The 27,873-nt window shown below is 39.0% G+C and overlaps 2 protein-coding genes across 7 annotated transcripts in view; one reads left to right on the top strand and one right to left on the bottom strand.

Moving 5' to 3' along the window:
• Window positions 1–24,159, bottom strand: LOC124160118. 4 transcript variants are annotated; one of them, XM_046535869.1, is made up of 7 exons: window positions 24,028–24,159; window positions 22,762–22,915; window positions 11,362–11,494; window positions 10,972–11,258; window positions 10,110–10,339; window positions 9,690–10,003; window positions 1–450 (listed from the first exon to the last, which is right to left on the bottom strand). In XM_046535869.1, the coding sequence occupies exons 5-7, from the start codon at window positions 10,191–10,193 to the stop codon at window positions 189–191; spliced, it is 660 nt and encodes a 219-aa protein (XP_046391825.1). In that variant the 5' UTR covers window positions 10,194–10,339; window positions 10,972–11,258; window positions 11,362–11,494; window positions 22,762–22,915; window positions 24,028–24,159; the 3' UTR covers window positions 1–188. The 4 variants fall into 4 exon arrangements, with proteins under 4 accessions (XP_046391825.1, XP_046391828.1, XP_046391827.1 ...); XM_046535872.1 differs by lacking the exon at window positions 24,028–24,159 and having other exon boundaries at window positions 22,762–22,916; XM_046535871.1 differs by lacking the exons at window positions 22,762–22,915; window positions 24,028–24,159 and adding an exon at window positions 11,667–11,728.
• The window catches only part of LOC124160117, a 39,447-nt gene continuing 31,859 nt past the window's right edge, over window positions 20,286–27,873 (top strand). Inside the window, exons 1-3 of one of the 3 annotated variants that reach the window (XM_046535868.1) lie at window positions 20,286–20,677; window positions 24,634–24,760; window positions 25,936–26,031. The gene's annotated coding sequence lies outside the window, so the exon portion shown is untranslated. The remainder of the gene's footprint in view (window positions 20,678–24,633; window positions 24,761–25,935; window positions 26,032–27,873) is intronic. The other 2 variants (XM_046535863.1, XM_046535866.1) reach the window with 2 other exon arrangements.

Here is a 27,873-nt window from a genome sequence, read left to right as displayed (position 1 = left end):
TTCATGATTAAATTGTTTTATAAACAAAGCCTTTTTCTCTCCATTTCAGTTGATTTCAGTCCATTTGTGCCATAATGAATGAGAATGTTCATGTATTATGATCATACATTATTCTCGTATTTCTTCACTCAGTACTGTCACTGCCTCCCACTCCCATGGAAGCCATTCACAAACCCTCTGCATCCAGCTCACACAGTTGGACACTTTGGTGTAAATTCCATACTTGCTGCATTTACTACATCCTTCACCAAAGCTTGTAATGCCAAAAATGGTCCATCTCCGATTTGATCCAACACCGCCTTGTCCAGAAAGGCAGAGAAGAAGCCCACCAGAATCCCATCACAAGAATCCATCCTCCCCTTGCAATACACAGTACAGAACATGTTTGCAGTAATGTAGTATGAATTCCTCGTACACATCTCTACAAATTTCATTGGGCATAACAGAGACCTAAGGAGAAAAAGATAAGCATTAAAATCAGGCTTTCTGCCTCCATGGCCGTGTGTTCAAAGCAGGTTTCACAATATCATCTGTCGAGATCCAGGTGCACTTGTCATTGTTCACAACGACTATGATTCAAGTGATATTGTGTCAGGATCTTACTTGAAGATCATTATGCAATTGAAATACGTATCAATGAAATGTAACACAGTCACACCATCATATAAATCTTTGAGGTGTGAGTGAAAATAAATGCTTGCTCAGAATTAAAATCAGCTTAGCCACATGAAAATGACATAGAGTTAAAACATAAAGCTGAAAAAATTATTGTTACAAGTATTCATCCACTCCAGTTAAGCTATTGAGTATTAATGGATGAGATACCTTAAAGGAAAAGTTTTTCGACGAAATACGAAAGGATTCCAGCAGTCTTTTGGGTTTACTAGCAACACGGCGGATTCTTGGCCACCCATCTGATGCTGGAAACACAGGCGTGGGAAGGGGGAGGTCTGAGGGTCCCGGACCCCCCCAAAATATAAAAACACAATTATTTTCCTACATAAAAGATAACAAAATATTAAAAAATCATGTGTTTGTATAATATTTCTTTAACAAATAAAGTTTTTGTATTTATGAAAAGTGTTAAAATTAGTTTAAAACCCATTACTTAGTACCCTGTTTTTCAAAAAATTTCCCCCCTGATTTTGGACCCCCCTCCCCCCGAACGAAATTCCTGGCTGCGTCACTGGCTGGAGATTGAACTGATTACCAGTCATCCAACCGTGATACGGGTACACCCAAAAGAGAATATCAGTGGGCATCATGGACTGCCAAAGGTTTAACCTATTGATATAAAGGAGTATTTATTTTGAGAAAGGATGGGTGAGTTTCACTTTTCCCTTCATTCTGATGTTTGGTTCCTGAAATTGGGTTGTTGTGACAGTTCTTCATTCTGGTTTTCATAATCTGCTCTTATAAATCATTTTTTGAGAAAAAATTTTAAATGCTGTCAATGATTTTTACTGGGTTATTATGAAATCTAACTACAATAACGCATCTAGTAATTTCACAAGAGCATGATTGGATCAATTGCTGTTGTATATTTTTAGTAAGTTGACATGATTGATTTTTTTTTTTGTTTTCAGCTAGCAAAATCTCTTTCTCCAGGCACGGAACTAGGGTGGGGTAGAGGGGGCACGCGCCCCGGGTGGCATATTAAAGGGGACAGCAAAATTTGTAAACTTTATTTTAAAAAGTTATTTGATTTTCTAATTATATTATTTGACACTAATTATAAATTTATAAATTATTAAACGACAGGAGCACTAAAAATTCTTAATAGCAAGTATACAATGTGTAATTTCAAACATTGCATCTAAAAAATAACTTATGGATGTATTATATTTTAGCGATTTGGGGGGGGGATGAGAGGGCCTCAGGGGAGGGGAGCGGCACACTGAACTTGGCCTCCCTAACTAAACTCCGGCCCTATGTTTCGCCACTCCGCCTTTTCATCACGTATCTACATAATACCCTACGAGCCACCTCTAGGGTGTTTGGCAGGGGGTGAAAAATCACCAACATGCAGCATGCAAGAGGACCGCCACATGCACACCGCATGGTCATAGAAATATTACGCACACTAGAAAAATATACATGCTTATTCGTAAAAAAAAATTCTTATGGTTAGCAATTCCTACAGCAAATACATGCAAGGTTAGAACTATGAAAAAACATGCAATGAGTGATCCTAGCGAGGGACGCCATTAATCCTATCAATTGAGACAACGTTGCTATCCTTAATATTACGAGGGAAGAATGACGTTTCAAATCTCTCTGTTTTGCAGTATATTTCTTTTATTTTTTCTCATGATCACGTCTACTGTAGTACGATGGTGAACGAAGGATATGATTCACGTCAACTGAGAAAATACCTTCTTCGAATTTCCTAAGTAAGTTAAGCCTATGCTTCGATCTATGCTCCTGTAAAGATTCCCATCCTGACTCGTGTAACATACTGGAAACGCTGCACTTTTTGTATCGTTAGTCTTTCATCCAATCTCCCTTTTTCTTGCCTTTCTTGTGTAAGGGGTCCTGATGAAATACCCATCGTAATGGGTCCCTCAAGAATTTTTCTTCCCTTGCGTTGAGAGCAACCAGAAAGAGCATGCAGTATAGCCATGTGCAGTGCCCTAGTGCAAGGTTGTATTCAATGAGCGAGAGAGGGGAAATAATACAGGTGATAGGATGAGTAGAAAGATGCTCTTCAAGCAAGGGAATGCGTTACTTACGGCGAAACAGAAACACATTCCTAACGATTGATATATTCTTACCCACTGCATCTACTCCCTCCAGCCCCTCGCCTGAATGTGCGGAAAATACAAAGTTTTTATTATATAATTAAGTACATAATTATTCAGTCATAAATGTTCAACTTTTCCATAAATTAACTCCTGAAATAATCAATTTGAATGTATGTACTATTAATTGTGTTGTGTTGTAATCTTTTCACGGAAAAATAACGTTTTTTTTTATTTCTTAAAAAATAAATAGAAACAACACGTTTTGGCAACCAACAATTGCAATGTTGTTATCTGAAATAGAAAAAAGTTGAGTTCCATTTCCGAAATAATGTAACTGTTCCAAATCCACAAAAAACGAAAATCTCAACGAGGTATCGGCCCAGACTCGTCTAAGAAACTTGATTCAATAGAAATCATTGATTGGCCTGTTTCTCAAACGGTGATTTGATATGGACTTTAAAATGAATGGCATCCGGCGATCCTAGCGGAGCAAGCAGCGTAAATTACGGAGGTAATCTACGACTCGATAAGTTACGAAGATACTCCAATCTCGAAATATGAGCAATGGACGCGGAGATTTCTTGCTTCATGAAGACCTTTGGAACTATTTTCAGCCGTGGAAATAAGTAAATAAACTATGTGTTGAATGAAGTAACAGCGGAGGCGCCTAAACAGCAGAGCAGGAAATCTAAAACGAGAGCGAAGATCTATTTCTTACTTCTTCAAGAACTGAAGACTAAGGTCGTGGAATGCAAGACGGTTAAGACGATGCGGGAAAAGCTGAAGACAACATTCGAGGATTGACGTGTTAATCGTCTTGTTACTCAAAATACCAGATGATTCAAATCAATCTAAGGCCGTGTTCAAGCATAGACGATTATGTCCAAAAATTTAGCGCGATCGATGCGATGTTAAATGTCATCGGGAAAAAGATCGATGACGGAACTTTTGTTTCGGGGCATTAACACCGGAGTACCTACAGGGAGTCTCAAATGGCGACTGTGACCGAAGCCATCAAATCCGAGCTGGTGAGGCAGAGTGTGCTGATGGAAGGCAACAAGCGAGCCTCGGAGTCCGAAGGACAGGAGTTCGCATTCGTCGTCAAACACGACCAAAGGCGTAAGGGAGAAAAGCGTGGAGGCAGGGGCAGTCTGCGGTGATTGGAGGTCCTCCCCTGGAAAATTATAGGTAATTGCATGCCCAGAAATGGATTTTGACGCTATTCTGGCTCTCAAAAAGTGGATTGAAGTTAATAAAAACAGCAATTTCGTAATAAAAACACTATGAAAAGTGATAATTTTACATATTATAAAATTGAATCTATTATGATTCTGTAATTTATTTAGTTAATTTGTTTCTTGAAATTGGGCTGAAATCTAAAAAAAATTCTTAATTAACCTTTTCGAATAACCCTTTCGAAAAGCATCGTATCCTAATTGTCCATCATGTCACGTGGGTCTGTTTTATCATCTGGTGCCTTAATTTTTTTTTTTTTTTTTCACTCTGCATTTTGTAAATAACGAGCTAATGAAAACGTATAATTTTGTAATTGCAAAAAAACTTTGGTTCAAGTAATATGAGTTTTTTATATACATTTTTCATGCCCGCTTTATGATAGACGCAAGCGTTGTGGGAGCCTCCTATTAAGCTCAGCACGCATATTCTGGAACCCGCTAACGATTCGTACTTTCTACTAATGGACACGTTAACTGCGCTTTAAGGCACTCACTTTACAGGCATATTCCAAAACTCACTAACGTGAGGAAAGCCGTTACCGATACCGTTATTGGCGCTTTAAGCGAAAAATTGCATTCTGGAACTGACATTAGCAAATAGTCTTAAAGCAGGGAACTTAAAGGGGCTAGTTATCATATAGCGCATATCTTCCTCGCTTCAAGTGCAAAATCGCACGCGTTATTGGAGCTAATTATCACCAAAAAACTGATTACAGGTACGTGGAACTTTAGAATTTACTCTGTATATATACTGTGACTTGCATGTTATCTCTTAAGGCCTATAAACCAATGGGGAACATGCACGCTTTTTAAAAGTACTAGAATAAGAAGATTCCTACCTCAAATGTGCTCGCCGAAATTTTCGCGGATGAATTATGTTTTTAGCTGAGTTTTGAGTCTATAAAAAATAATCTTCATCGACTGCTTGAAAACACGTGACGGAGCGTGGGCGTGTTATATCACGGCACGGTATCCACTTATGACAGACTGAGGAAGTGGATAGAAAAACTGTCAATGTAGGGGCTCAAACGCAAATTTGGCGAATATAATTGCTGTTTTAACGTCAAACTTCGGATTGTGAATATATTGGGTTGCCAAGGCATTGTTGAAATAAATAAAGGAGATTGTTTTGGGAGATTTGGAAATATTACATTGATATAAGTTGATTGCAGATTGTGATCTACGTTACACACCTACATCATTTGCTGAATGCAGTAAGTGTATTACAGCATGATATTCAATAGAAAAACGTGTGAAAACCTTATAAATCGTGTATATCGTGTATCCTATAAAACCATATAAAGTGCCCCGTCGTCTAGTACCTCTGTTTACTCGCTGGAGAATTGCTTGTGTTCCAAAGAACAAAAATAAGAGGAATAAGTGGTCGATGATCCACAGAATGGAGTTAAATACATTATCTATATTGTCAATGGGATATTCTCCACGTAAGTACACTTTTAAATAAGGGTTACCGTAGGGTTTTATCGAGTCGCCAGTTTTTCTCGGATGACCACCAAATTTTGGATGAATCACTTATTTCATTTTGTAAACAACCCTATAAATATACCTATTATTCTGTCTATAGGATCAAATTATACGGAAAGTGGCTTATTACGAGAACAAATACTGATTATGATTAAACCACGCGGAAAAATAAGGAATGTAACGGGTGGCCGACCTCTCGTCGCAAGGAGCCCCTAACAAGGAACATTCACAAGTGTCTTTCGCCGATATCGTTCAAATTTTGTAGGGTAGTAGTGTTCCATAATAAAAGCACATTTTCAAAATTTCGCGTGCCCATAAGCCTTGTGACATAATAAACAGGATATAATAAAGGCAGTTGAGTCTTAGACCTGAAAGCGAGTGTGTCGTGATTTCTCTCCACCCTCCCCTGTGAATCGGCGCACGCTACAGGAATACACGAGAAATATGAGGCTTTTGGCAGGGTAAATTCAATATTTATTACTGCGATGCCCAAAGCGTTCGCAGCATGTCAAAGCAGAACCTAAAATTTCAACTCGTTTACTGTCGGTCTCGGTTCAAAAACAGGAGCTCGCGTAAATACAGCGTAAATACTATTTGAAACTTATTTCTTTGTATATCAAATGCTTTTTTATTTCTTTTTAAAGATAATTTGGACCTCAATCTTGGACGATTCTCGCGCTTCATGCATTCGGCGCCTTTCCATCTAATCCTTCCATTTACCCATCCCCTTTTCTTCTGTTTCATCCTTTCGCTACCCATATCCAGTGAAAAATCCAAGACAAGCAAGACGTCAAAATCAAAATAACTATCGGAGCCATACGTAAACAAAGAAGTCGCCAATACATGCCAGATAAACTAAATAATTTGTCACCTATTTCTTCCGTATATGTAAAAGTAATTGAAAATTTTACCTTCCATCACATGATATAAGTTATTACTCCTTAGGTAAATATATTTCATGGTCTAGTTATCATTAGTCATAATAATAACATATATTAAAGATGGACACATGCACGTCTCACATTTCAGAATATTTAAATCGATATTTTAATTTAAGATAAAGTTAGTACGCACAAGTAATAGTTTTCAAAATAAAAGTATGATAACTATAATAACAGTTACATTAGCGCCTTTTTAGCGCTTATTTTTTCTGGATCTTGCTTATTTCACCGTTCACTTGTTTTCTTCTTATGTTCCTATTGGTCGCAACGATCTACGCCACCAACATCAGTGACGTCTATGGCTAGGCCATTAGAGAGACGGATTCACGGACTTTCACTTAACCGCCCGGTCACCAGAATACGATGGCAAAGTGACTGCCGTTAGCTGTAAACCCTTCGCGCTTTAAGTAGCTCGCGTCCACCCGAGTTCTGGAATAAGGGTGCAGCACGCATATTCTGGAACCCGCTAACGATTCGTACTTTCTACTAATGGACACGTTAACTGCGCTTTAAGGCACTCACTTTACAGGCATATTCCAAAACTCACTAACGTGAGGAAAGCCGTTACCGATACCGTTATTGGCGCTTTAAGCGAAAAATTGCATTCTAGAACTGACATTAGCAAATAGTCTTAAAGCAGGGAACTTTAAGGGGCTAGTTATCATATAGCGCATATCTTCCTCACTTCAAGTGCAAAATCGTACGCGTTATTGGAGCTAATTATCACCAAAAAACTGATTACAGGTACGTGGAACTTTAGAATTTACTCTGTATATATACTGTGACTTGCATGTTATCTCTTAAGGCCTATAAACCAATGGGGAACATGCACGCTTTTTAAAAGTACTAGAATAAGAAGATTCCTACCTCAAATGTACTCGCCGAAATTTTCGCGGATGAATTATGTTTTTAGCTGAGTTTTGAGTATATAAAAAATAATCTTCATCGACTGCTTGAAAACACGTGACGGAGCGTGGGCGCGTTATATCACGGCACGGTATCCACTGATGACAGACTGAGGAAGTGGATAGAAAAACTGTCAATGTAGGGGATCAACCGCAAATTTGGCGAATATAATTGCTGTTTTAACGTCAAACTTCGGATTTTGAATATATTGGGTTGCCAAGGCATTGTTGAAATAAATAAAGGAGATTGTTTTGGGAGATTTGGAAAGATTACATTGATATAAGTTGATTGCAGATTGTGATCTACGTTACACACCTACATCATTTGCTGAATGCAGTGAGTGTATTACAGCATAGATATTCAATAGAAAAACGTGTGAAAACCTTATAAATCGTGTATACCGTGTATCCTACAAAACCATATAAAGTGCCCCGTCGTCTAGTACCTCTGTTTACTCGCTGGAGAATTGCTTGTGTTCCAAAGGACAAAAATAAGAGGAATAAGTGGTTGATGATCAACAGAATGGAGTAAAATACATTATCTATATTGTCAATGGGATATTCTCAACGTAAGTACACTCTTAAATCAGGGTTACCGTAGAGTTTTATCGAGTCGCCAGTTTTTCTCGGATGACCACCAAATTAAGGATGTATCACTTATTTCACTTGGTAAACAATCCTATAAATTTACCTACTATTCTGCCCATTGTAGGATCAAATTATAAGGAAATTGGCTGTTTACGAGAATAAATATTGATTACGATTGAACCACGCGGAAAAATAAGGAATGTAACGGGTGGCCGCCCTCTCGTCGCAAGGAGCCCCTAACAAGGAACATTCACGAAGTGTCTTTCGCCGATATCGTTCAAATTTTGTAGGGTAGTAGTGTTCCATAATAAAAGCACATTTTCAAAATTTCTCGTGCCCATAAGCCTTGTGACATAATAAACAGGATATAATAAAGGCAGTTGAGTCTTAGACCTGAAAGCGAGTGTGTCGTGATTTCTCTCCATCCTTCCCCTGTGAATCGGCGCACGCTACAGGAATACACGAGAAATATGAGGCTTTTGGCAAGGTAAATTCAATATTTATTACTGCGATGCCCAAAGCGTTCGCTGCATGTCAAAGCAGAACCTAAAATTCCAACTCGTTTTTGCTGTCGGTCTCGGTTCAAAAACAGGAACTCGAGTAAATACGGCGTAAATAGTATTTGAAACTTATTTCTTTGTATATCAAATGTTTTTTTTTTTTTTAGCGATAATTTGGATCTCAATCTTGGACGATTATCGCGCTTCATGCATTCGGCGCCTTTCCATCTAATCCTTCCATGTACCCATCCCCTTTTCTTCTGTTTCATCCTTTCGCTACCCATATCCAGTGAAAAATCCAAGACAAGCAAGACGTCAAAATCAAAACAACTATCGGAGCCATACGTAAACAAAGAAGTCGCCAATACATGCCAGATAAACTAAATAATTTGTCACCTATTTCTTCCGTATCTGTAATAGTAATTGAAAATTTTACCTTCCATCACATAATATAAGTTATTTCTCCTTAGGTAAATATATTTCATGGTCTAGTTATCATTAGTCATAATAATAACATATATTAAAGACGGACACATGCACGTCTCACATTTCAGAATATTAAAACGAAATTTTAATTTAAGATAAAGTTAGTACGCACAAGTAATAGTTTTCAAAATAAAAGTATGATAACTATAACAACAGTTACATTAGCGCCTTTTTAGAGCTTATTTTTTCTGGATCTTGCGTATTTCACCCTTCACTTGTTTTCTTCTTCTGTTCCTATTGGTCGCAACGATCTACGCCACCAACATCAGTGACGTCTATGGCTAGGCCATTAGAGAGACGGATTCACGGACTTTCACTTAACCGCCCGGTCACCAGAATACGATGGCAAAGTGACTGCCGTTAGCTGTAAACCCTTCGCGCTTTAAGTAGCTCGCGTCCACCCGAGTTCTGGAATAAGGGTGCAGGGCCCTCGCCTAATGCCGACCAGCCGACCTGGCCATACCACCCCGGCGTGAAGGGCATCATTGTGACCAGCGCAGCAGATATCAACTGCAGCGCAACGGATATCAAGGAGACCAACGCGGCGGGCGGTGTTCGCACTCTGCTATGGGAGCTGCGACATCGGAGTGGCTCCGAAACTACAAGAACGTAAATCACGACATATTGTGCTCTAGAAAAGCTTTCAAATGGAATTTCTGCAAATTATTACTGCACCAGTTCTCTTTTCTTAACTTCCCATCCAGGTTCCAAACTGATGAATTCGTGGAACCAAATGCCGAAGAACTGTATCCCTAATTGGAAAATCCATATTAGAAAATCTAGATCAGTGGAAATGAACAATTACCTTGAGAAGATCCATCTCGGAATGGCTGCTTCATTAGGCTCATATGCCCTCCCTACAGGAATTTCTGGCTGGTCTGTCTCATACGACCTCCCTGTGGCCCTCAACCATCTAGCACCATTGGGGTCTTCACCATCGCACAATCTGCCCAATTCATCCACCGCTTCCTCTGGAATGGTTGGCATGCGAGGGTATAGGCGGAGAGCAGCTTTTCTCATTCTATGCCCCCTGGTCTTTTCCCACCGCATGAGATGCGATCTCAAAGACCATTCCAACCTCTTCTTCCTCCTCCTCCTCACATTGGCGATTGTAGCAACCTGTGCCAAACAAAGAGAAACCTCTTCGTTAGTACATTCCGCTAATCAGGTTACCCTCGTCAACCTCGTTGTCCTCCTCTTTTCCTTCCACATCGGACTCATATACCTTCCCTATGGCACTCAGCCATGCTGCACTGAATGGGTCTTCGTCGTTCCTACCCTCCTCAACCTCCTCTTTGATCAGAGGCATCCGCAACAATCAGCAGCTGATGATGGGGGTAGATGTTTTCAGACGAGGCCGCTTGGTCTTCTTCATCCAAGGTGTCTCGTGTTTTCTTAGGGACCCCTCCATTCTCTCCTCCTCTTCCTCCTCCCTGCGTTGGGGACAGCAGCAGCCTGTGCAAAAATAAAAAAGGAGTAATATCAGGGTGAACCGGAGTTTGAACCCCCTATTCGCCAATTTGCGCCGCGCGTTATGGTTACTTCATTTTTTTTAACAAATCCCGGATCAATTATCGAATTTACCCATTTATAAAACGTTCGAGCATGATTTCGATGGAATCTGTGGATTATAAGAAGAATTTGGATGAATGTTCTTTGAAAGAAGTGAAATATTCTAGCGTATATTTCGCATTGTTGCCTGTATACGGTCAGAAGTATGTGTTATATTGGTGTATGAAAGAAGGTTTCATCGTCCAAAATCGTAGTCAAATTAATTGTTTTTTATGTGAAATTATAAATTTCTTATTAATTATTTCTTGTTAATTATATGTTGTAAGTACAAATAAAATTATGTGTTTAAATTTTATTTTTGCAGTAATTTTACACATTTTTCAAAAAGTTTATCGTACGCCGACCACGGGGTCAAACTACGGTCGCGCCAAAAATCATTACTATCAAAGGTTTCTAAGATTCAAATTAGGTTTAGGAATAACATGAAATTTAGTTTCGTGAAAACTGCAGAATTTAAAGACTTTCCATGCAAGCATTTTAAGTAAGGCTTTAGGTCAATAGAAACAAGCTATTACCTTCAGAAAAATCAGCCAAGAATTGCTGGCTGATATGGCTCATCAGACGTAACACCTGTGGCTCTCATCCATCTGGCACCGTAAGGGTCTTCAACTTCATCTCCATGCAACCTGCCCCCCCTCATTCTCGCTTTCCTCTTCAATGGGTGACATGGGAAAATATGAGGATCTAGGAGAACAGGTATTCGCAAGCGAGACCCCCTTCCACCGGATTATATGTGGTCTTAAAGGCCCCTCCAGTTCATACTCATCTTCCTCCTCCTCCTCACATTGGCGGTCACAGCAACCTGTGAAAAAGCATGAGAAACCTCTTCGTTGGTGTATTCGCTAAGAACGTTACCCTCCTCAACCTCGTTGCCCTCGTCTTTGATGAGAGGCATTTGTGCCCACCTGTAGTTGGTGAGGAGGGCAGGTGTTTGGAGACGCGGCCCCCTAGTATTCTTCATCTCAATTTGATGGTGTCTTAGGGACCCCTCCAGTCACTCGTCCTCAATGCCCCCCTCCCATGGGGAACTGCAGCAGTCTGTGAAAAAATAGAAGAAAAATGTCATCATTATTAAATGACTCTAAGGTTCAAAGAGGGTTAAAAAATAACACATTGTAATTGTATTAAATTCCCGTATGTCATTCATATAGAGTTAACAATATTTAGTCATACATAAATGTAAGAATTATTTAGGAATCCGTGATATTACATGCTGAACTAACTATTGAATGATTTCCATATTCCAACAATAAAAGTTATTGTGGCAACCAGGGCTAAACATGCGTTCAAAACATTCTCTTTAACAATTTAATGCATTTTTCTTTTCAAATATATTAATTTATCCAGCTTTATAATTTCAACGTGAATCGTAAACCTTAAGATTGAAAAAAAAATGCTTTATGTTTGAAACAGCACCTTCACGATTTAGTGGGTGTTTCGAATGATTTAAATGCTACAGAAGTCTTTTGATCGTTGATTCGAGCATTCAAAACGACGTAAAGGACTGGTAAACGTAATGCAGCCTCAGAGTGAGTTATTTATCGTGTACCACAGAGTTAGGTAACAATTTTTCCCACAATTCCCGAGCATAATTTTAATGAGTCCAATGCAATCTTGGTTAATTCGGGTGAGCAGTTCATCCAAAATTCTTTCGGAACAATTTATTTTTATTCCAAAAACTTTATCAAGTGTATTCGTAGAACAGGAAATCATTGTTTGCACTCCACTCTCTAGGCATAATTTTTTTGCGAGGAGAAATGAGAAATTTCTTCGTGTTTTCATGAATATAATTCGGATAATAAAAAAGATAGCAAATTGTACAAGATCCGAGCAGTTAATCCGCAGACAGTTTTAATTCCTCAAATGTCTCCTTGCACTCCTATTTTGCGTATTTTCATATTTGAAACGTATCCGCCTAATTCGGATGAATTTTGACTAGCTTCGAATAGGTTGGTTTCCTGTTGTTTTTTTTTTGCTAAATCGAAAGATTATAACTCCTGGAGTACGCATTTCACGCTCTTAGATTGTTAATTACGATATCTATTTTTCGAGGTTAAATGAAAAGTGAAAAATTTCAAGCACGCGAAAACGCGACGGCTAAGTAGGAATGCTGGAGAAAGCCCATGTGACGTCATTCTGGTTCCCGCTGCCGCCGTGGAAGGTGACCTAGGGGCGAGGCTTTGAGCGCCGCTGCGATGCAAGCTGCTAGCAGGTAGCAGAGTAACCGGCTAGCAAGAAACGCTTATGGCTTAAATAAGGATTATTAATACCTTATCAAACGAAGGAAACGTTCCGACCATAGGCAGTTTTAATTATTAAGAGATGTTTTCCTGAGCTCTGTGCCTCATGCATGCATTGGTAATCTTAGTCGATGTAAAACTCCTATCTACTCGTATAGAAACTTGGTCCCCGTGACGCCACATGGAGTGGCATCGATTGGGCGCCAATCTGGCCTTTTTCAAATGAGGTTAAATTGACCGTTAACATTCGTCTAAACTGGGATTTCTAAAAACCAAATAATTTTTTATCATGAATACACTAATGGTGGGTAACGAATCGCAATCAACGCCTTTTATTTTCTTTGAGGAAGGAAATTACCCTATTATCCCGCACACGTTGTATCATTGATCAACATAATGGCTGTATGGCGATACTTAATGAAACTTGGTGACAGGAAACATGATAAAAGATGCACTGATTTGAATGTTCCACAGAAGTTTATTTACCCGACACAGGTTATGCAAGTACTGTGGACTTATTCATTTCCTTCACGATCCATATATTCCCGAGTAACGCACATTTATTATTTGGCCGCAAGATTATATTGAAGAATATATTCTATCTTGCAGCATAGCGAAGGCACGGTGCTACATTAATAAACTTGAAATGCCACAGCTTCACTATTGCTAGAAGATTATACTATGATCGGATGATACGGAAAAAAAGTAATCCTTCAAGTCGCGAGACCCGCACTACATATTTACGCGTATCCTGTACGGCGCGAGACCCGCAATACAATTGATTTGATCCCCTTTACTGCTAAAAAGGCCTATTAAATCGAGGGGCAATATGAGTCACGGTTACAAGTGAACTCATAAAGTATCAATTAAATGGATTCACTTGGGGAGAAAATTGCTGGCCTACCCCACGGAATAGAAATCTAAATAGGTATGTTGCTTATAGAGTTAACAGAGGTCGTTCGACACAAGTGATTCAACATATGTAGGACAAACTGGTCGGAATTTCAAAGTAAGGACAGCAGAGCACAAAAGATGATTGAAAATAAAGACACCAAATCCAAGCTAGCCACTCACCTTATCAACGAGAACCATTCATGCAGTTTCCAACCTAAAATACTGGCCTTCGAAGAAAAAGGACGTCGGCTCGACGCGCTCGAGCAATGGGAGATAACCAGGAGAAGAAAACGCAAGGAAAATCTTTTGAATGACATTGAGTTCCTGAGTCATTCCCAGCTGTTAACCCTCCCCCCTCTCAAACCTTCAACCGAACCCCAAATCCTTACGTATCCCAACCACCTCCCCACCCCCTTCCCCCATCCTTCACCCCCCAACCCCTCTCCCACTTCCGCCGACTCATAACTATACCCCTCCCATTTGCATGATTGTAAATATATGCATGACGAAAATATGTCATTTTGTACCTGATGATAGCGAAGTAAAGTCGCTGAAACGCGTCGTCCAAAATAAAATTACTGTGGACATGCACTAAGTTTGCTCTTCATTTATCATTCTATCATTATGTTCCACAACATCTCGCCCAATACCGTTGAATACACACAAAGGTTGGAAAAATTAAAGTTAGTTACCGTGGGTGCAAAAGGATTTCGGACGGTTCTTGTTTCCAGCAACTACGTATTACTATTTTGACCCCGTTTCACTCGTTCTCTGGATTCAACATTGATGTAGTATTATCATTAACTGCTCTGGTTAAGGTTTGAAAGATCTATACTTCGTTGCTACTGTGCGATAAATTGATTCCAGTAGACGAACATGCAAAACTTTCGCGCGCAAAAAGTGGTTCACGTGGATTTACACGCGATTATCGCAGCCCACCGATGTCATTGCTGTGGGCGCACATGCTTCTCCTTGGCTGTGGCGAGATGAGACGCATCTTTGACCGAACGGCGACCTCAAGTGTTGGCAGGCAAGGGACGAAAGGCAACTGAGACGACTGAAGCTGAGCGAAAACTCATTATTAGATACATTAATCAATGTAAGTCACTGAATCAAATGGCTGGACTTGTCCAGGGGCGGATACAGAAAAAACTCAAGGAGGGGGCGCTAAAGATATCTTGACCAACTTTTTCTTTCAACGTAATAAAAAATGGAAATCAAGTGAAATTTAGAGTTTAAGAAAGCTTAATTTTAACTCATAATCCACGCACACTATGCCAATTATTGGTTATGAAAAGTTACAATTGTGGTTCTACACCTACCTTAAATAATGAAGTCTCTGCGCCTATTCCTCCTGGCAAATTCGGTAATTACATCGTCAATAGGACAATCGATGTCAGGGTGAGTGTTCATCAGAGCTAAACCATTGAGTCGATCCTCCTTCATTGTCGTCCTCAGCCATGTCTTCGTACGCCGCAAAGCAGAAAAACTTCTCTCTACTGTAGAGATAGACACAGGTAGGCACGCAAATATTTTGTACAGCGTGTGCAAAGTGGGATAATCCGATGTAGGACTAACAGACAACGCTTGCACAACAGAATTAAGGTCATTTAAGGCGTTTATGCTCGTTTGCTTGTACTGAATAATCTCTCCCATTAGTCTCTTTTTAATCACATAGGGTGATTCTTTTTCAAATAACGGTAGATCAGTTAAGCACTGATTAAATTTGTATATCAGATCATTACCGGTATGTTTCATTAGTTGCGAGGGCAAAAGTATGTTAAATTTTAAATGATAAATGTTTTCTTCAGCAAAACGTTCTTTCATATCAGTCGTAATATGGTCCAGCGTTGGAATAAACACAGTTCTTTTCCAATACGTCGTAGCATCATCACTATGATCGCAGTTTTCCCTGTGTCTTTGTCTACCTGCAAGACGAGGAACACTCATCTCTGCGTCTAACTCTTCCATAACTGGCTTCGCCTCTTCAACAATACTAGCAAAGTGGCTATCAGCTAGATATTCGTAATCAGATCTCGAAATCTATCCGGTACACCCTTTCACCCTCGTGGGAGGATTTCGATGCCGACCAGTGTTATTCTTTCACTATCAAGGGTCGAAAAGGGTAAGTGCTAACAAGTCATACTAGGGGACTTTTCTGAAATTGAAGGGGTTTCTTGGCTTACGCTATACTTTTTGACGTCGGAGGAACATTTAGTATTATTCAATAGTGTTCTATTGCAGTAGAAGAACTTCTAGCTCACGCAAAAACTTTTATTCACTGACAGTTCATAAAGTATACTGATCAGAAAAAGAAAACGCAACGCTAAAAAACGCTTATTCTAAATTTATCTCTTCTTTCTCAAATTAAAAGTAACCACACTTAATTAATTGCAGTTTTTTGTATAAGTTACGATAGTTATCAACCTGAGCATAGAAAAATGTGTGGTAAATTCCTCATCGCGTGTAAGAACTGTAAGTTCATTCCATGAAACAATATTTGAGGACAGAAAAGTTAATGGCCCTCTTAGTATGATAACAATAAATGATTTCTGTTGTGCGTCTGTTGCCCGTTTAGTAAAGTTCCCTACGATGGCATTGGAATCAATGTGATGTCCTCTTGACTGCTAAATAAGAAAATTAACTCCCATCGGAAGCTCCTGGGATTAAAGAAAACTTTTAAAATCTTGAAATTTTCTTCACTACATTGAACGCGATGGTTTTATTATTTTTGTTTACGTTACGAAACGTTATATTTTATTCCACTTTATTTACCTTTGAATTTTTACGAAGTTCTCGATCTTATCCAACACATTGATGGTGCGTGAAAGGAATTTTCAAGATGTTGACATTTGTTAAGCGTCTATGAACAACGTTAAAATACTGAGTATTCTTTTTTTTAATTCGAATAAAAACTTGAATTAGCTTTGTAAGTAAAAAGAATGGAGTCGATAAGAGTGGAGAACTCGGATAAATATTTAGTTATTAATATAATATTTGGAAAATGAAACTCTTCACATGCCATTAAAATTACTGCAAAACCTTATCGGCTGTCTTAATTCGGAAGTCACATCTGTATGCAGTCGTTTATTTTTCTAGTGGATGATATTTATTATCTCTTCTTTCGGACGTCATATCCTTGAGCGACAGGTATACTTCTATTCCAGGGGCGACCTTATTTGCTTTTTACTATGGGAGAAAAAGTATCCCAACAAAATCAATGCTGCCACTATTGCTCTGCGGGAAAATTGGTCTGGCAGTTTGTCTTGCTTAGCGACGAGATGACGAAAATTCAAATGCGGTCTTCTTTTGTCAACCAAGGTTGTGACGCAATATCGCCTGCCCGCACGCTCCAAGCTTAATTCGTGCTGCTTATCAATCGTTGGGCCAATCACCAATATCCAGCATACAACAGGATCTGAAGGTGTAAACGACATTATGGCAAGGGGGCGACATACCCATAAGGATAATGCGTATAGGTTTTGATACATCAGTGCCATCTATGCCAGTGGTCCAAGGCTGCCGCGAAATTTGAATGGACATCTCGGCGCCTGTTCTTTTACGCGTCACGATAGAGCGTGCTATTCAGGCTTAATAATGCTACTGCGATTGCGAGAAACTTAAAAGCAATGAATGTAGGAAAATCTTCCAGATGAACTTCCCCAGGTTACTTAACTAGTAACCATAATACAAGATTCATGTACAAAGTCAACTGGCGATCTGGTGGTTGGTAAAAATAATGATCTCGGAAACTTACTTCAGTGGACATTGGTATTTATTGATACAATAACTGGTAAAAGAAATACAACAATAACAATTTCAATATGACATACTAGAGATGAAATCTGTGGAAGTTAACAATTCTACAAGCACATGAGATGCACAAGCAACAAATATCAATTACAGCATGAGATAGCAGCCTTTGCGTAATAGGAGAAAGATTCCATTACTTAAGTAAACACTCCACAGTTACAGACAAAGAGGGTGACCCAGTATTCCTTGAGGTAGATGTATCTTGCAACACCTCTGGGACAGGGAAAATAATGCTAATCCTGAAACCATAGACCATAACATTACTTCACTAGAAATAAGCATGCAAGGTTGAATATCATTTCATGGAAGATAATTATTTAATTATGAAAGGAGAAGGACATTGTTTCGTAGGAAGTAGTTCATGACGAGTACCCATTAAGATAGCATATCTTGGCAGAGGAGTCTTAAAATGAAAGGTTCTTATAAGTTAATATCCATCACTTATACGAAAGAAAGTATTCCAAAAGTAGAAAACGAGAAAAGTGAAGAATATTTTATACCAATGTATTAGAAATTAAGTTCTTACTTCATAGGGAAAGAGATTAAATCTTTAAGAAATGTAAACATCGTAGAACACTTAATGAATAATGCTCAATTAATGACAATTAAACAGTTGAAAGGACAGAGTTGAAATAGCAAATTACATACATAACCAACAAAATGATTAGCATTAAACAAACCAAAGAATAGCACTAGCGATAAATGAGTAGTTTGAACACTAGAAAAACTGCAAGTACAATGAAAAACATATTGAAATATAAGGAATACAAGACACCATAAAATTTTGAAAACATGAGAAAAGGTTAGCTAATCACAGGTTGAAATCAAAATGGAATAATGAAGGAAACAGAATTACTCACATTTTCATCACCAAATACATTTCATACCCACGCAATTTAGCAATAACCAAGATCATTGAGACTCGTATCCTTAATCGAGCACATTCCAAAATCGTAAGGGACACTGTAAGCAATAAAAAAAGTCTGCAGTTAACACTAATGACTATCAATAAGCCTCAATATCACGTTTGTTTACAGCGAGATTCAATATGGCAGCCCCCAGTTCGTTACTGCTCAGAAAAACAGGCTACACCAGCGCCTCTATGTTGGGTAGGCCGTTGGACCACTGGGGCTCCGGAAAAATCAAAACAAAAGAGGTTTTCCATACGATATATCGCAGTTTTGTCGCCCCCTTGATTATGGTGTAATGGGATTGAAAAGGAGGGAGGAAGGGGTAGGGGCGCAATCCTTTGGGCAGGTGATCTAAACTTTTCATTCGGGATCCAAACGTTGTTCTGATGAGCCACCCAACGCTTTGGTTCTCACACCCAAAGCACTCGTCCATCTTCTTTGGATGCAGCACCAAAGAACTAGTTGAAACAACCAACTCCTCATCATCCATTCCCTTTGGGTGACACATCCAAATGTATGGGCAAGTCATTTCCTTCATCTCAGGTTTGGGTGTGACACCCAAACCTACGATTCTCATATCCAAAGTGTTTTTTCAGTGTATAAATGGTTCAAAATGGTGAGTTTTGCGGCCCTCCGTGGGATATTTTATTAATATTTACACTGTTCTATCAGTAATATTTATCCAATTAAGTGAGATGGATTAAACTTCAAAATATCTCTGAGCTTTGGGGGGTTTAAATCCCCCAAACTCCCCCTCCCTGTGCCGCTGCTCACCGCTGCCATCGTGGGAGACAGGTAGAAGCTCCTCCTTGCTTTCTAAGTCCCCCAGATAACCTCCCTTCGAGATTTCGCTGGACTCATCCAACGAAATCAAGCCCTCTCCCTCCACAGCTCCCTCCATCGCTGCCGCGCCGTGGCTAGAAATCCAGCTGAGCATCGCACTCTGGAGTCAAATGGCGTTCGTTCACGCGGCGCGCGGTCCAATTCAATCAGTCGGCCGAGTGAGCCTTCTTCCTAAACCTTCGTCCTCCAGTGTACGTATCTCTGGCAACTGGGAAACGGAGCGTAAGGAAATAGCACATAGCGTGAGCAGCATGCAATGTCTGATGAGATGGTGTATTGCAGAACACTTCGGTATAGTTTGCATGCCAATCATTGCCGTCAAGCTTCTGGGATAGAGCGACGCGTTACTTATGTTATTTGGTACCCATCTCGTTTGAAGTATGTCTTGGTTCACGAATGAAATAAAACATATTCAGTGAAATGTAAAAACTAATGCTTCCAAATACTATCACCTCTAAGGCGTTTATCGTTGTACCACTGTTGCATAAAACATCATGCAGTCATACTGAGTATATTAGGTTAACGTCCTTACCTAATATTACCTGATTTCCCTAAGAATTTTGGATCACTTTGCCTCTTTTGTAAAGCCGTATAAATGCGTGGTGAGAGGAAGCAGAATGGATAATTCTTTACATTGTAACCTTCGCGCCTCCTTCTTTAGAATTTGCCGTAGACTTCGCGTTTAAAATAAATGGGTCAACATCCTTCCAACGTATAGTTCATAGTCCCCTCGGTACGTCTCATGGGCGACTGTGCTTCATCTGATATAGCGATCGTCATTCCATTGCATGGTTTCATGAGTCCTCGTCTCACCTGATACATTTAATTTTTAGTCAACTCCATCGTATGCCACGGTGAAGGCTGATCTTTTATCTTTTATTTAATACTTGAAAATGCTCTCGAAGGGAAGAATTACTCAGAATTACGTGAGTAATCGCTAGAATTTCACACGAGCGGTTAATACGACGCATCATTCCTGCTCAACTGTTTGTATTTACTTCATTGCTTTCGGACTAAAAAAGCTTCGAACTGTGGTCATGTAGCGGCAGTGGGATGAGGCCTTCGGCATGACGCAATTCAGAGTTGAGGACGGAGAAAATTTCAGATCGGTTCGAAGCCACTCGGAATACAGCTCAGTTGGTGATCAGCCATGAGATGAGAGTGTTGAAGATTATTTCTTGTGTTAGTGGCGTGCCTCTTCCGTCTTGTAAAGTTATTATTTGTATTTTATAATAACATGAAGGAGATGATTTATGTATTCCAAAACACGTAAATTGTTCGTTGCGCATTGTGAAGAAGTGCATTGTTGAATGTGGAGTGATAAAAAAATCGGAATTAGGAAACACCTGGATCAGCGCAATGCATAGTGTAAAGTGCGTTCGATGGTATATGTGAGGAAGCTTCTTGTGGTGATTGCATAGTGAAGTTTGTTGTGTTTGTTGTTTGTGTTGCACAGAAGAGGAATAGCATTACCAACGATACTGGGATCTTAGTATTTGGCTCCATTCTCGTAGAAAGAGGTAAATGGCTCGGAATCCAAGGAATCAATCAAGAATGTAATGATAATTATACCTTTTAAACCTTATTTTATCTATACAATTAATTTTGAGAAACAGTTATATTGGCTTCATTAATGACGCCAAGTCTGCTTAGAATTCTTTACCTTCACCCTACAGCACTAGAAAATGCAAACGAGGGAATCCGAAAATAACGAATTTCTCTGAGTGATAGAGTTGTACATTTTTTTCCCACCTATCATTGCATTAAGTATAAGGATTCGCAGAGGGCGGGGTTACCCTTCAAACAAATACGTATGCCCGTCGTATGTATCACGTGACGAGAGAAATTTAAACATCAAAGAGACCGGGAGGAAAAATAAGTACTCAGTACCAAAATGCACTGCAATTATCCACCATTGCTCATTAGTCGCCCACAAAATAAAAGTGACTTTTCCTAGAAAAATTATTAGAAAAGTTTTTCTTGAACGGCTGAAAAAGGATCGCATGGTTTATTTTGCTTGTTATTCCGGAGTAGTCTTCTTCCTAAATTAATCTAGTTGGGGAATGAATATCTTAAAGAGGGTACTTTGGCTCACATCGAATTAATATTCTGTTACTCTACTCTGGATACTCATTACTTGGTTTAGGGTAATTTTTTTCTTGAATATTGCAATGGTAAAAAGTCAGATATTTGTGTCTTTCTAGTGAACAAATCTCTATAATGTTATGTACTCTAAAATCTATTTAGGACTGAAACGCAGTTTTTTCTGTGATTGACAGATTAAGTCATTGGTGGTTCTGATCCATTATTAGACTAGTGATTCATTTTTTTGCGATTAAAGCATTAGCATTGGAGTACAACCGAGCGTCATAAATACCAACGTCGTAAATCCGGATTCACATTAGGTGAAAAACGCGCTGACGTGAATTTAATTAACATACATAATACATTAGGTGATGTCTGATTCAAAAACAACATGATGAATTCGTATTAATGTTTGTATTTTGATGCCTATTGGTTAGGGAGACCGGGGCACGTTGGCCATAGGGGCAGGATGGCCCAGTCGAGCTAATTCATACAATAGACACTGAATCGTGCTAGGAATCTATCAGAAGGTTGGTAGCACACTTTCCCTTTCTCCACAACACCATTATGACTGACGGAGTAGTTTTTGACAAGTTGTAGCGATTAATTGTATTTGCGCGTGTTTCAGTAAAATTCTACACCCAAGTATGTTTGTATTTTGATGCCTATTGGTTACTTGTATTGCAGGCACTCCTTGTAAGGATCAGCTGAAAACATCTAAATAGGAATCTCTACCCTTGATTTCAATCCCTAGCAGTAACATATTGTTTATGTCAAAACCATGAAAGTCTGAAATACATAAATTGAGCTTCATAATTAATTATATATACTTTGATTACAATTTAAGGGAATACTTGCGTGTTATGAATTACAGTGGATCATTATGAAACCGGATGTCAAAACACAGGACCTTAGATACTTTGGATTCTTATCCATCGGAACGTAAGATAGAGAGACTAAAAAGTACATATGTACAAATTTAGGAATATTTCATTGAAACGTTGGGTAAAAATTCATATGAAATGGTTTTATTAACTTGATATAATAATATAAAGACAGAACCATAGTGAAATCCAATTTTCCATATTTTTTTAAATGATTAAGGCGTCAAACTTTTGGTTATGTTCGAATATGCATACTTTTTGAGAATGTGGACTTTGTCTCGTGGCTATTCGCATTAGCTACGCTCTACTGTACTTAGAACATACATGATCATCTGGGAAAAACGACGGATTGGGGATTTTTACTTGAGGATACGGTCATTCATTCGAAGCTGAGGTGGTCGTTAGTTAATATTGGTGCGAGGGAGGAGTTTGGAGGTGGGGGCTCAAACGGTTCCCCAAAAATGTGCTAAAACTGAAGGTCGCGGTCGGAAGAAAATCGGTCCGATGGTCGCTTGGTATTTCCACGGATTGATTCAGGTTTGAGATAGTGACTCACCTTATAGACGGGGAGGGAGTTAGCTCGCCCATATAAATTACATTTTCACATGAATGTGAAAGCAAAATTTTTCACTCACCTAATCACGATTATTCCCGTGAATTTCGCCTCCGCAAACATGCTCGTACCAGGCGTCCACACCAGATTTTCTTCTCACATCATGCTCATATACGTCACAGCAGCCCCAACGAACACCAAGGTCAATGGCAAGGAAAACGCTCAGCTCAGCGAAACTGAAAAATTACACAAAAGAACACGGCATGAGAAAGGTTTTTGGAAGTACATATATACACCTGATAATCATTTTATGATACATATGCTTTGAATAAATGTCATCGTTATCTACATCTTTTCTTGGTAATATACCGATAAGATAATTTAATAAACAAATGACACCAGAAAATGTCAATGACTGACCACATATTTTGTATACTAATTAAATCTAGCTGAGAATAGGAAGGTAACCTGAGAAAATGAAAAAAATGAATATTTATTGAACTGGACATTAAAAAAAAAATGCCGATAACGCATCCAATGCCACCCGATGATTTCGTGGGATATTAATTTATGTGTGCCAGTTAAAGTGCGCGACTGAAAATTTGTACTGGGGCGTAAAAGTGCAATTGATTGGGTTTACGAAAATATAATCAATTCCATCGCTCACTCAATACGAAGGTATTAATAGGCGTAATTATGGAAAGGTCAGCTGACAGGAGAGAGGAGTGGAGAGCTGCGTAAAAGCAATCTATTATCTATGATGACGGCACTTGATAGATAGGATTTGCACTTCAACACTCAAGTAATCACGACCACTCCCTTGAATTTCTGCACCGCAAGCACGTTCGTACCAAATCTTACCCTCCCTCCGTACTCACGATCTATTGGAGCAGTGAAGCAGATCCAATCTTAGGGTCGCTGCCTGGAAAAACGGTAATGAAGAAGTTTGCTGAAAGACGTGCATAAGAGATGGAAACTAAGAAGTTTTTTGTATTCTTGAGAGTCCATCGGAAAACCCCTTATTTCGAAGGAATATCGATTATTACCCCTTTAGGAGCTATAGAGAGGATTGATAACTAGTGAAATTGCATCATAAAATGCCAAACATCTGCCTATTTGTCGTATTTTGATGGAAATTTTCCAACAACCGGTGTATTAAGCAATGCAATGAAAATTATGATGGCAATAGAAATGCACATTCATAATAATTTACTCACTCACTTAATCGCGATCATTCACGTGAATTTCGTCCCAGCAAGTCGCTGTTTGCGCCTGGTTGCCTTCTAACTGTAACCTCGCGTTCACACATTGTTTCATTCCTTTTTTAATTTCTCCAGCGTGCACTTACCTTTCGCGTCCATGAATCTGTATGTCGGTAGAACGTAGGTTTCCGCGGCGATGGTTTGATCTCTGCATGTCCGTTGTCCGTCCGGAATGTCCATCGATGTCGAAGAAGTCAAAGACGGTGGTCCGTTGGAATAGACACTGTTCCACTAACAGGGTGCAAGTAGATTGAATTGACGAGAATAAATGAATGAGTCATAATCTGATGACAGTTAGCAAAACCGTTGCGGTGGGGGTGGGGGAGAAATATCAATGTGTGCCGTGAAAGTTAGGAGGTGGGGAGGATTAACAATGGAATCCAGTGGCACGTGGTTGAATGGAGCTCTAAAACTGTCCCTAAGTCAAAGGCGTCCGGGCACCGAAGCTAACGAATTTATTTCGTAAAACGAGGACAGTAAACAAAAGCCAATCAAAGACAAGAAAACAAAAGCCAATCAAATTTCGCGAGAGGGGATCTTCAGGTGACGTAGTAATTTTTTCCCCTCCAGTAAAAACAAATTTTCAAATAACTAAATTATTTTACACGAATTGATAGAAATTATTACCTTTTAAAATTAATTTAATATAAATCCTATTAATTTATTTCACACAAAAACTCCATTTTTAACAGTTTTTAAGAAAATATTTGGGACATTTTCTTCGTGACGTCATGGGCGACCTTCACTCACGTGTGGCTATTCGCTCCCGCGGAGCTGCGATCCTCATCAGTCTGATGATAGCCGACGTGGAGTTAAGAGGTAAGTGAGCAACCATGCTTAAGTCACAGTTTACACGTTTCATATCTAATTCATTGCTGTTTCATTTTTGGGGTTGAGATATTATTAGATGTGCTGTGTTTATGCCGAAAATTATTCGTGAGTTCACTACTTTATTCCGTCTACGATCTTGTTTTATCGTTTGTAAAGATCCTCAGCGCTTGAAGGATGTGATTTGTGATATCTTAGTATGTGTTTTGTTTGCTTTAATTATTCCTGTCAATAGGAGATTAGTTTGAATATTTTTCCAATCCGTACATTGTGGTTATAGTTGATTCACTTTCACGGATTCGATTGTTATCATAAGACGAGATACGTCTCGATTGTTCATAAGTGAGCCTCGTAATCTATGTTCGGTAATGTTTCCTGAATGTCTCACGTATCAGATGGTGTTGGATTGTCCCTTGCAGCGATCCATTGGTAATATTGTGATCACTTTGTCACTAAGGTGGATTCTCATTATTTGAGCATTATTAGAGTGATTGTGAATCGTTGACGAAGTGCTTTACCCTAGGTCATCCGTACGTGCTACTCGGTTCATTTGTTAAGTATCTTGAGATCAGCTATGCAATACAATGATAATTGTATCCCATCTTTGGGCTGAAAGAGTTTGTAATCGAGTACTCACGTATTCGTGGGCTCTTGGCATAAGATAGTTCTCAAGAGAGTTTTCGGGAGCTTGTCACCGAGAAAATCGAATTTTGTAAGACTGTCCCATTTGACTGCAGGCTGCCGTACCTTGATGTTATCGGTCACATGGTGTTATGCGGGGGACTCAGCTGTTGATATTTCGTTTTGAGTGTTGAAATAGACGCCTCTACTTTGTGTACTCGGCAGGTGGTTTTCATTCCTCAAATATATCGCAATTCTTCGGGAGTTTCCTCCGAATTCAACCAGCCGAGACCTTTCAGTTTTCGTATTTAATTTTCTCTTCTTGGACGTTGACTTACGTGGCCCAAAGCCAATCAATTAGCAAAGACGTTTGAATCTGTAAGTGGATTAACTATCATTTCTCGCTAATTTCATTTCCTGTCTAAATTTATTCGTCGCCGTATGGTAGCCGGATGTAATAATTCAGCTAATGTGCATTTTGCTCTCCTGGTTCCTGAATGACGACACCATTATATTAATGAATGTCTTTTTCTTATTATTTCCAGAGAATCGAGTCTTTGTGACAGCAGTGGTGTGTTACCTATGCGAGCGTTATTTCTTCGAATTCTTCCACATTGGAAAGAGGCAGTGCGGAATGAATGGTAAGTAGATTTCTTCTTTCAACATTTCTCTATGTTATATGCCAAAAATGTATTTGCCATTGATATGTTAGTCTTTCCTATTTGCTGGAAATAGAAGGAATTTTTCCATGCAGTGATGTGTGTGCTTATGCGTACGAAAAAAACAGTTCTATTTTTTTTGCCTTGTCCCTACATGAATTAAAAAAAATCAAATATCGGAGATAATAACAGATAAGATGCATGGAATTTTTTGGGTTCAGGTTTTCTTGATGCAGATTTTCGAGACGGAGGTGAAGGAATTTTGTACATATTTTCCCTCGAATAGTTTACTTGTTTCATTATGTACAATTAGACCTCTTAGTGGCATCTGAAATCTCACCAACATTTGAGTATTCGTTGCGTCCTCTGAATACCTTGAAGAGTGATCTTCTCGGTATCTTGGCACTTAGCTAATGTTTTACCCTGCTCATTACGCTGCTATTTTAGGGGGGAGGGGGCAATATATTGGTTCCTTTGTAACATTAACACGTTTATGTCTCAATTTTACTTATTATTGATTCCCATGCTGTTATTAGATAGTATTTTAACCTGATAAAGTAATCTTAATTTTTTTCTTTCGTAAATATTTATTGAAAATCTATCACCCTGTAATGAGCTGCCTTCTTCGCAACGCCAACAGCTTTTGATATATTCCTGCGGTGATATCTTAAGGATGGAGTAAAATTTGAGGCGAAGGCTGCTGACTTATCGCTCACTTCGAATGCATTCAGTTATAGCATCAATTCAGGATTCTTTGCCATTAGGAGATCCTTGAATTAGATCTACATCTTCATAATACTCTGCGAGTCACCTATAGGGTGTTTGGCAGGGGGTTATTAACTTGTAAACATCATGCAAGAAGATTATCTCATGTTTATTTTTGTGTTGATACTCGCGATACTCCGATGCATAGTTAGGGTAACGACTAATTAACCTACTCAGCTGTTTTTTTATCCTTTAGAACATCTATCACCACCGTTAATGCCTGCATAGTAAGAAAACATAATATTGTGAAACATATGGTTGAAAGTAAGATCAAATATGTGTAACATGGTTGCTTAATCCTAAACTCGGCTTCCTGAATTTTTCGGAAGAGAGACGTTATTTCCATCGCCAATACTTAAAGGCATTGAAACATCGTCTTTGTCGTCTAGTCTTTTTTGGATAACAATATTTCTTTCTTCAAGATTCTGTATGAGGTTTTGGTGCTTTATTTATTGTCCTATGGCCATAAGTTTATTTTTTTTATTTTATTTCAATACCTACTTTATTCCGAGTGGAATTCATTTGGTATGTGCTCAATTAGAATTCTGTCTGTCCACCTCTAATAGTATCTCTACTCTCCTCCAAGTCTGCTTTTAGTTTGGCCACCTCACCCTTCCATACCTAATGTCTTACATCCATTTGTCAACACACTCCATTCACAATGTTTCAGCAATTTCTTCGTAGTCCCAGCAATAGCGCTGATATTTACTCTCCCTATAAGAGACCTCTTAAATCGAAGCGTTTTCTTGGCTAACGCTATGCTTTTTTTGACTTAATACGATCATTTGTTATTAATCTCCTGTGTATTACCAGAGTAGCAGAACTCCATAACTTCTTCCTGTTCGTTGTCTTTTCACTTATCTTTCTTTCTACCTCCATGGCTTTTGTTTTCTTGGATTTTATTGTAACTGTTGGTCTCAACCATATATGATTTAGAATTCCAAGGATTTCACTTTACTCCTCTGACTTGGCTACTTTAGCTACGACCTCTGCAAATGGGTTGCAATGTTTTTTTTTATAATTTCTAAGGTCATTAAGGAATCTTTTCAAAGTTTATTT

The sequence above is a fragment of the Ischnura elegans genome, chromosome 6 (genome assembly GCF_921293095.1).
Source record: "Ischnura elegans chromosome 6, ioIscEleg1.1, whole genome shotgun sequence".
NCBI classification, from domain to species: Eukaryota; Metazoa; Arthropoda; class Insecta; order Odonata; family Coenagrionidae; genus Ischnura; species Ischnura elegans.
The sequence above is the reverse complement of the archived record's forward strand: the minus strand, read 5'-3'. Positions and strand labels throughout refer to the sequence as shown.

Coding starts and splice junctions, on each gene's coding strand:
- LOC124160118 (XM_046535869.1), bottom strand. CDS start 10,193: ATGCCTCTGATCAAAGAGGAGGTTGAGGAGGGTAGGAACGACGAAGAC. Junction 10,004..10,109: donor GGCTGAGTGCCATAGGGAAG/GTATATGAGTCC, acceptor TGTTTGGCACAG/GTTGCTACAATCGCCAATGT. Junction 451..9,689: donor CCGAGATGGATCTTCTCAAG/GTAATTGTTCAT, acceptor TTTTCTCCTTAG/GTCTCTGTTATGCCCAATGA.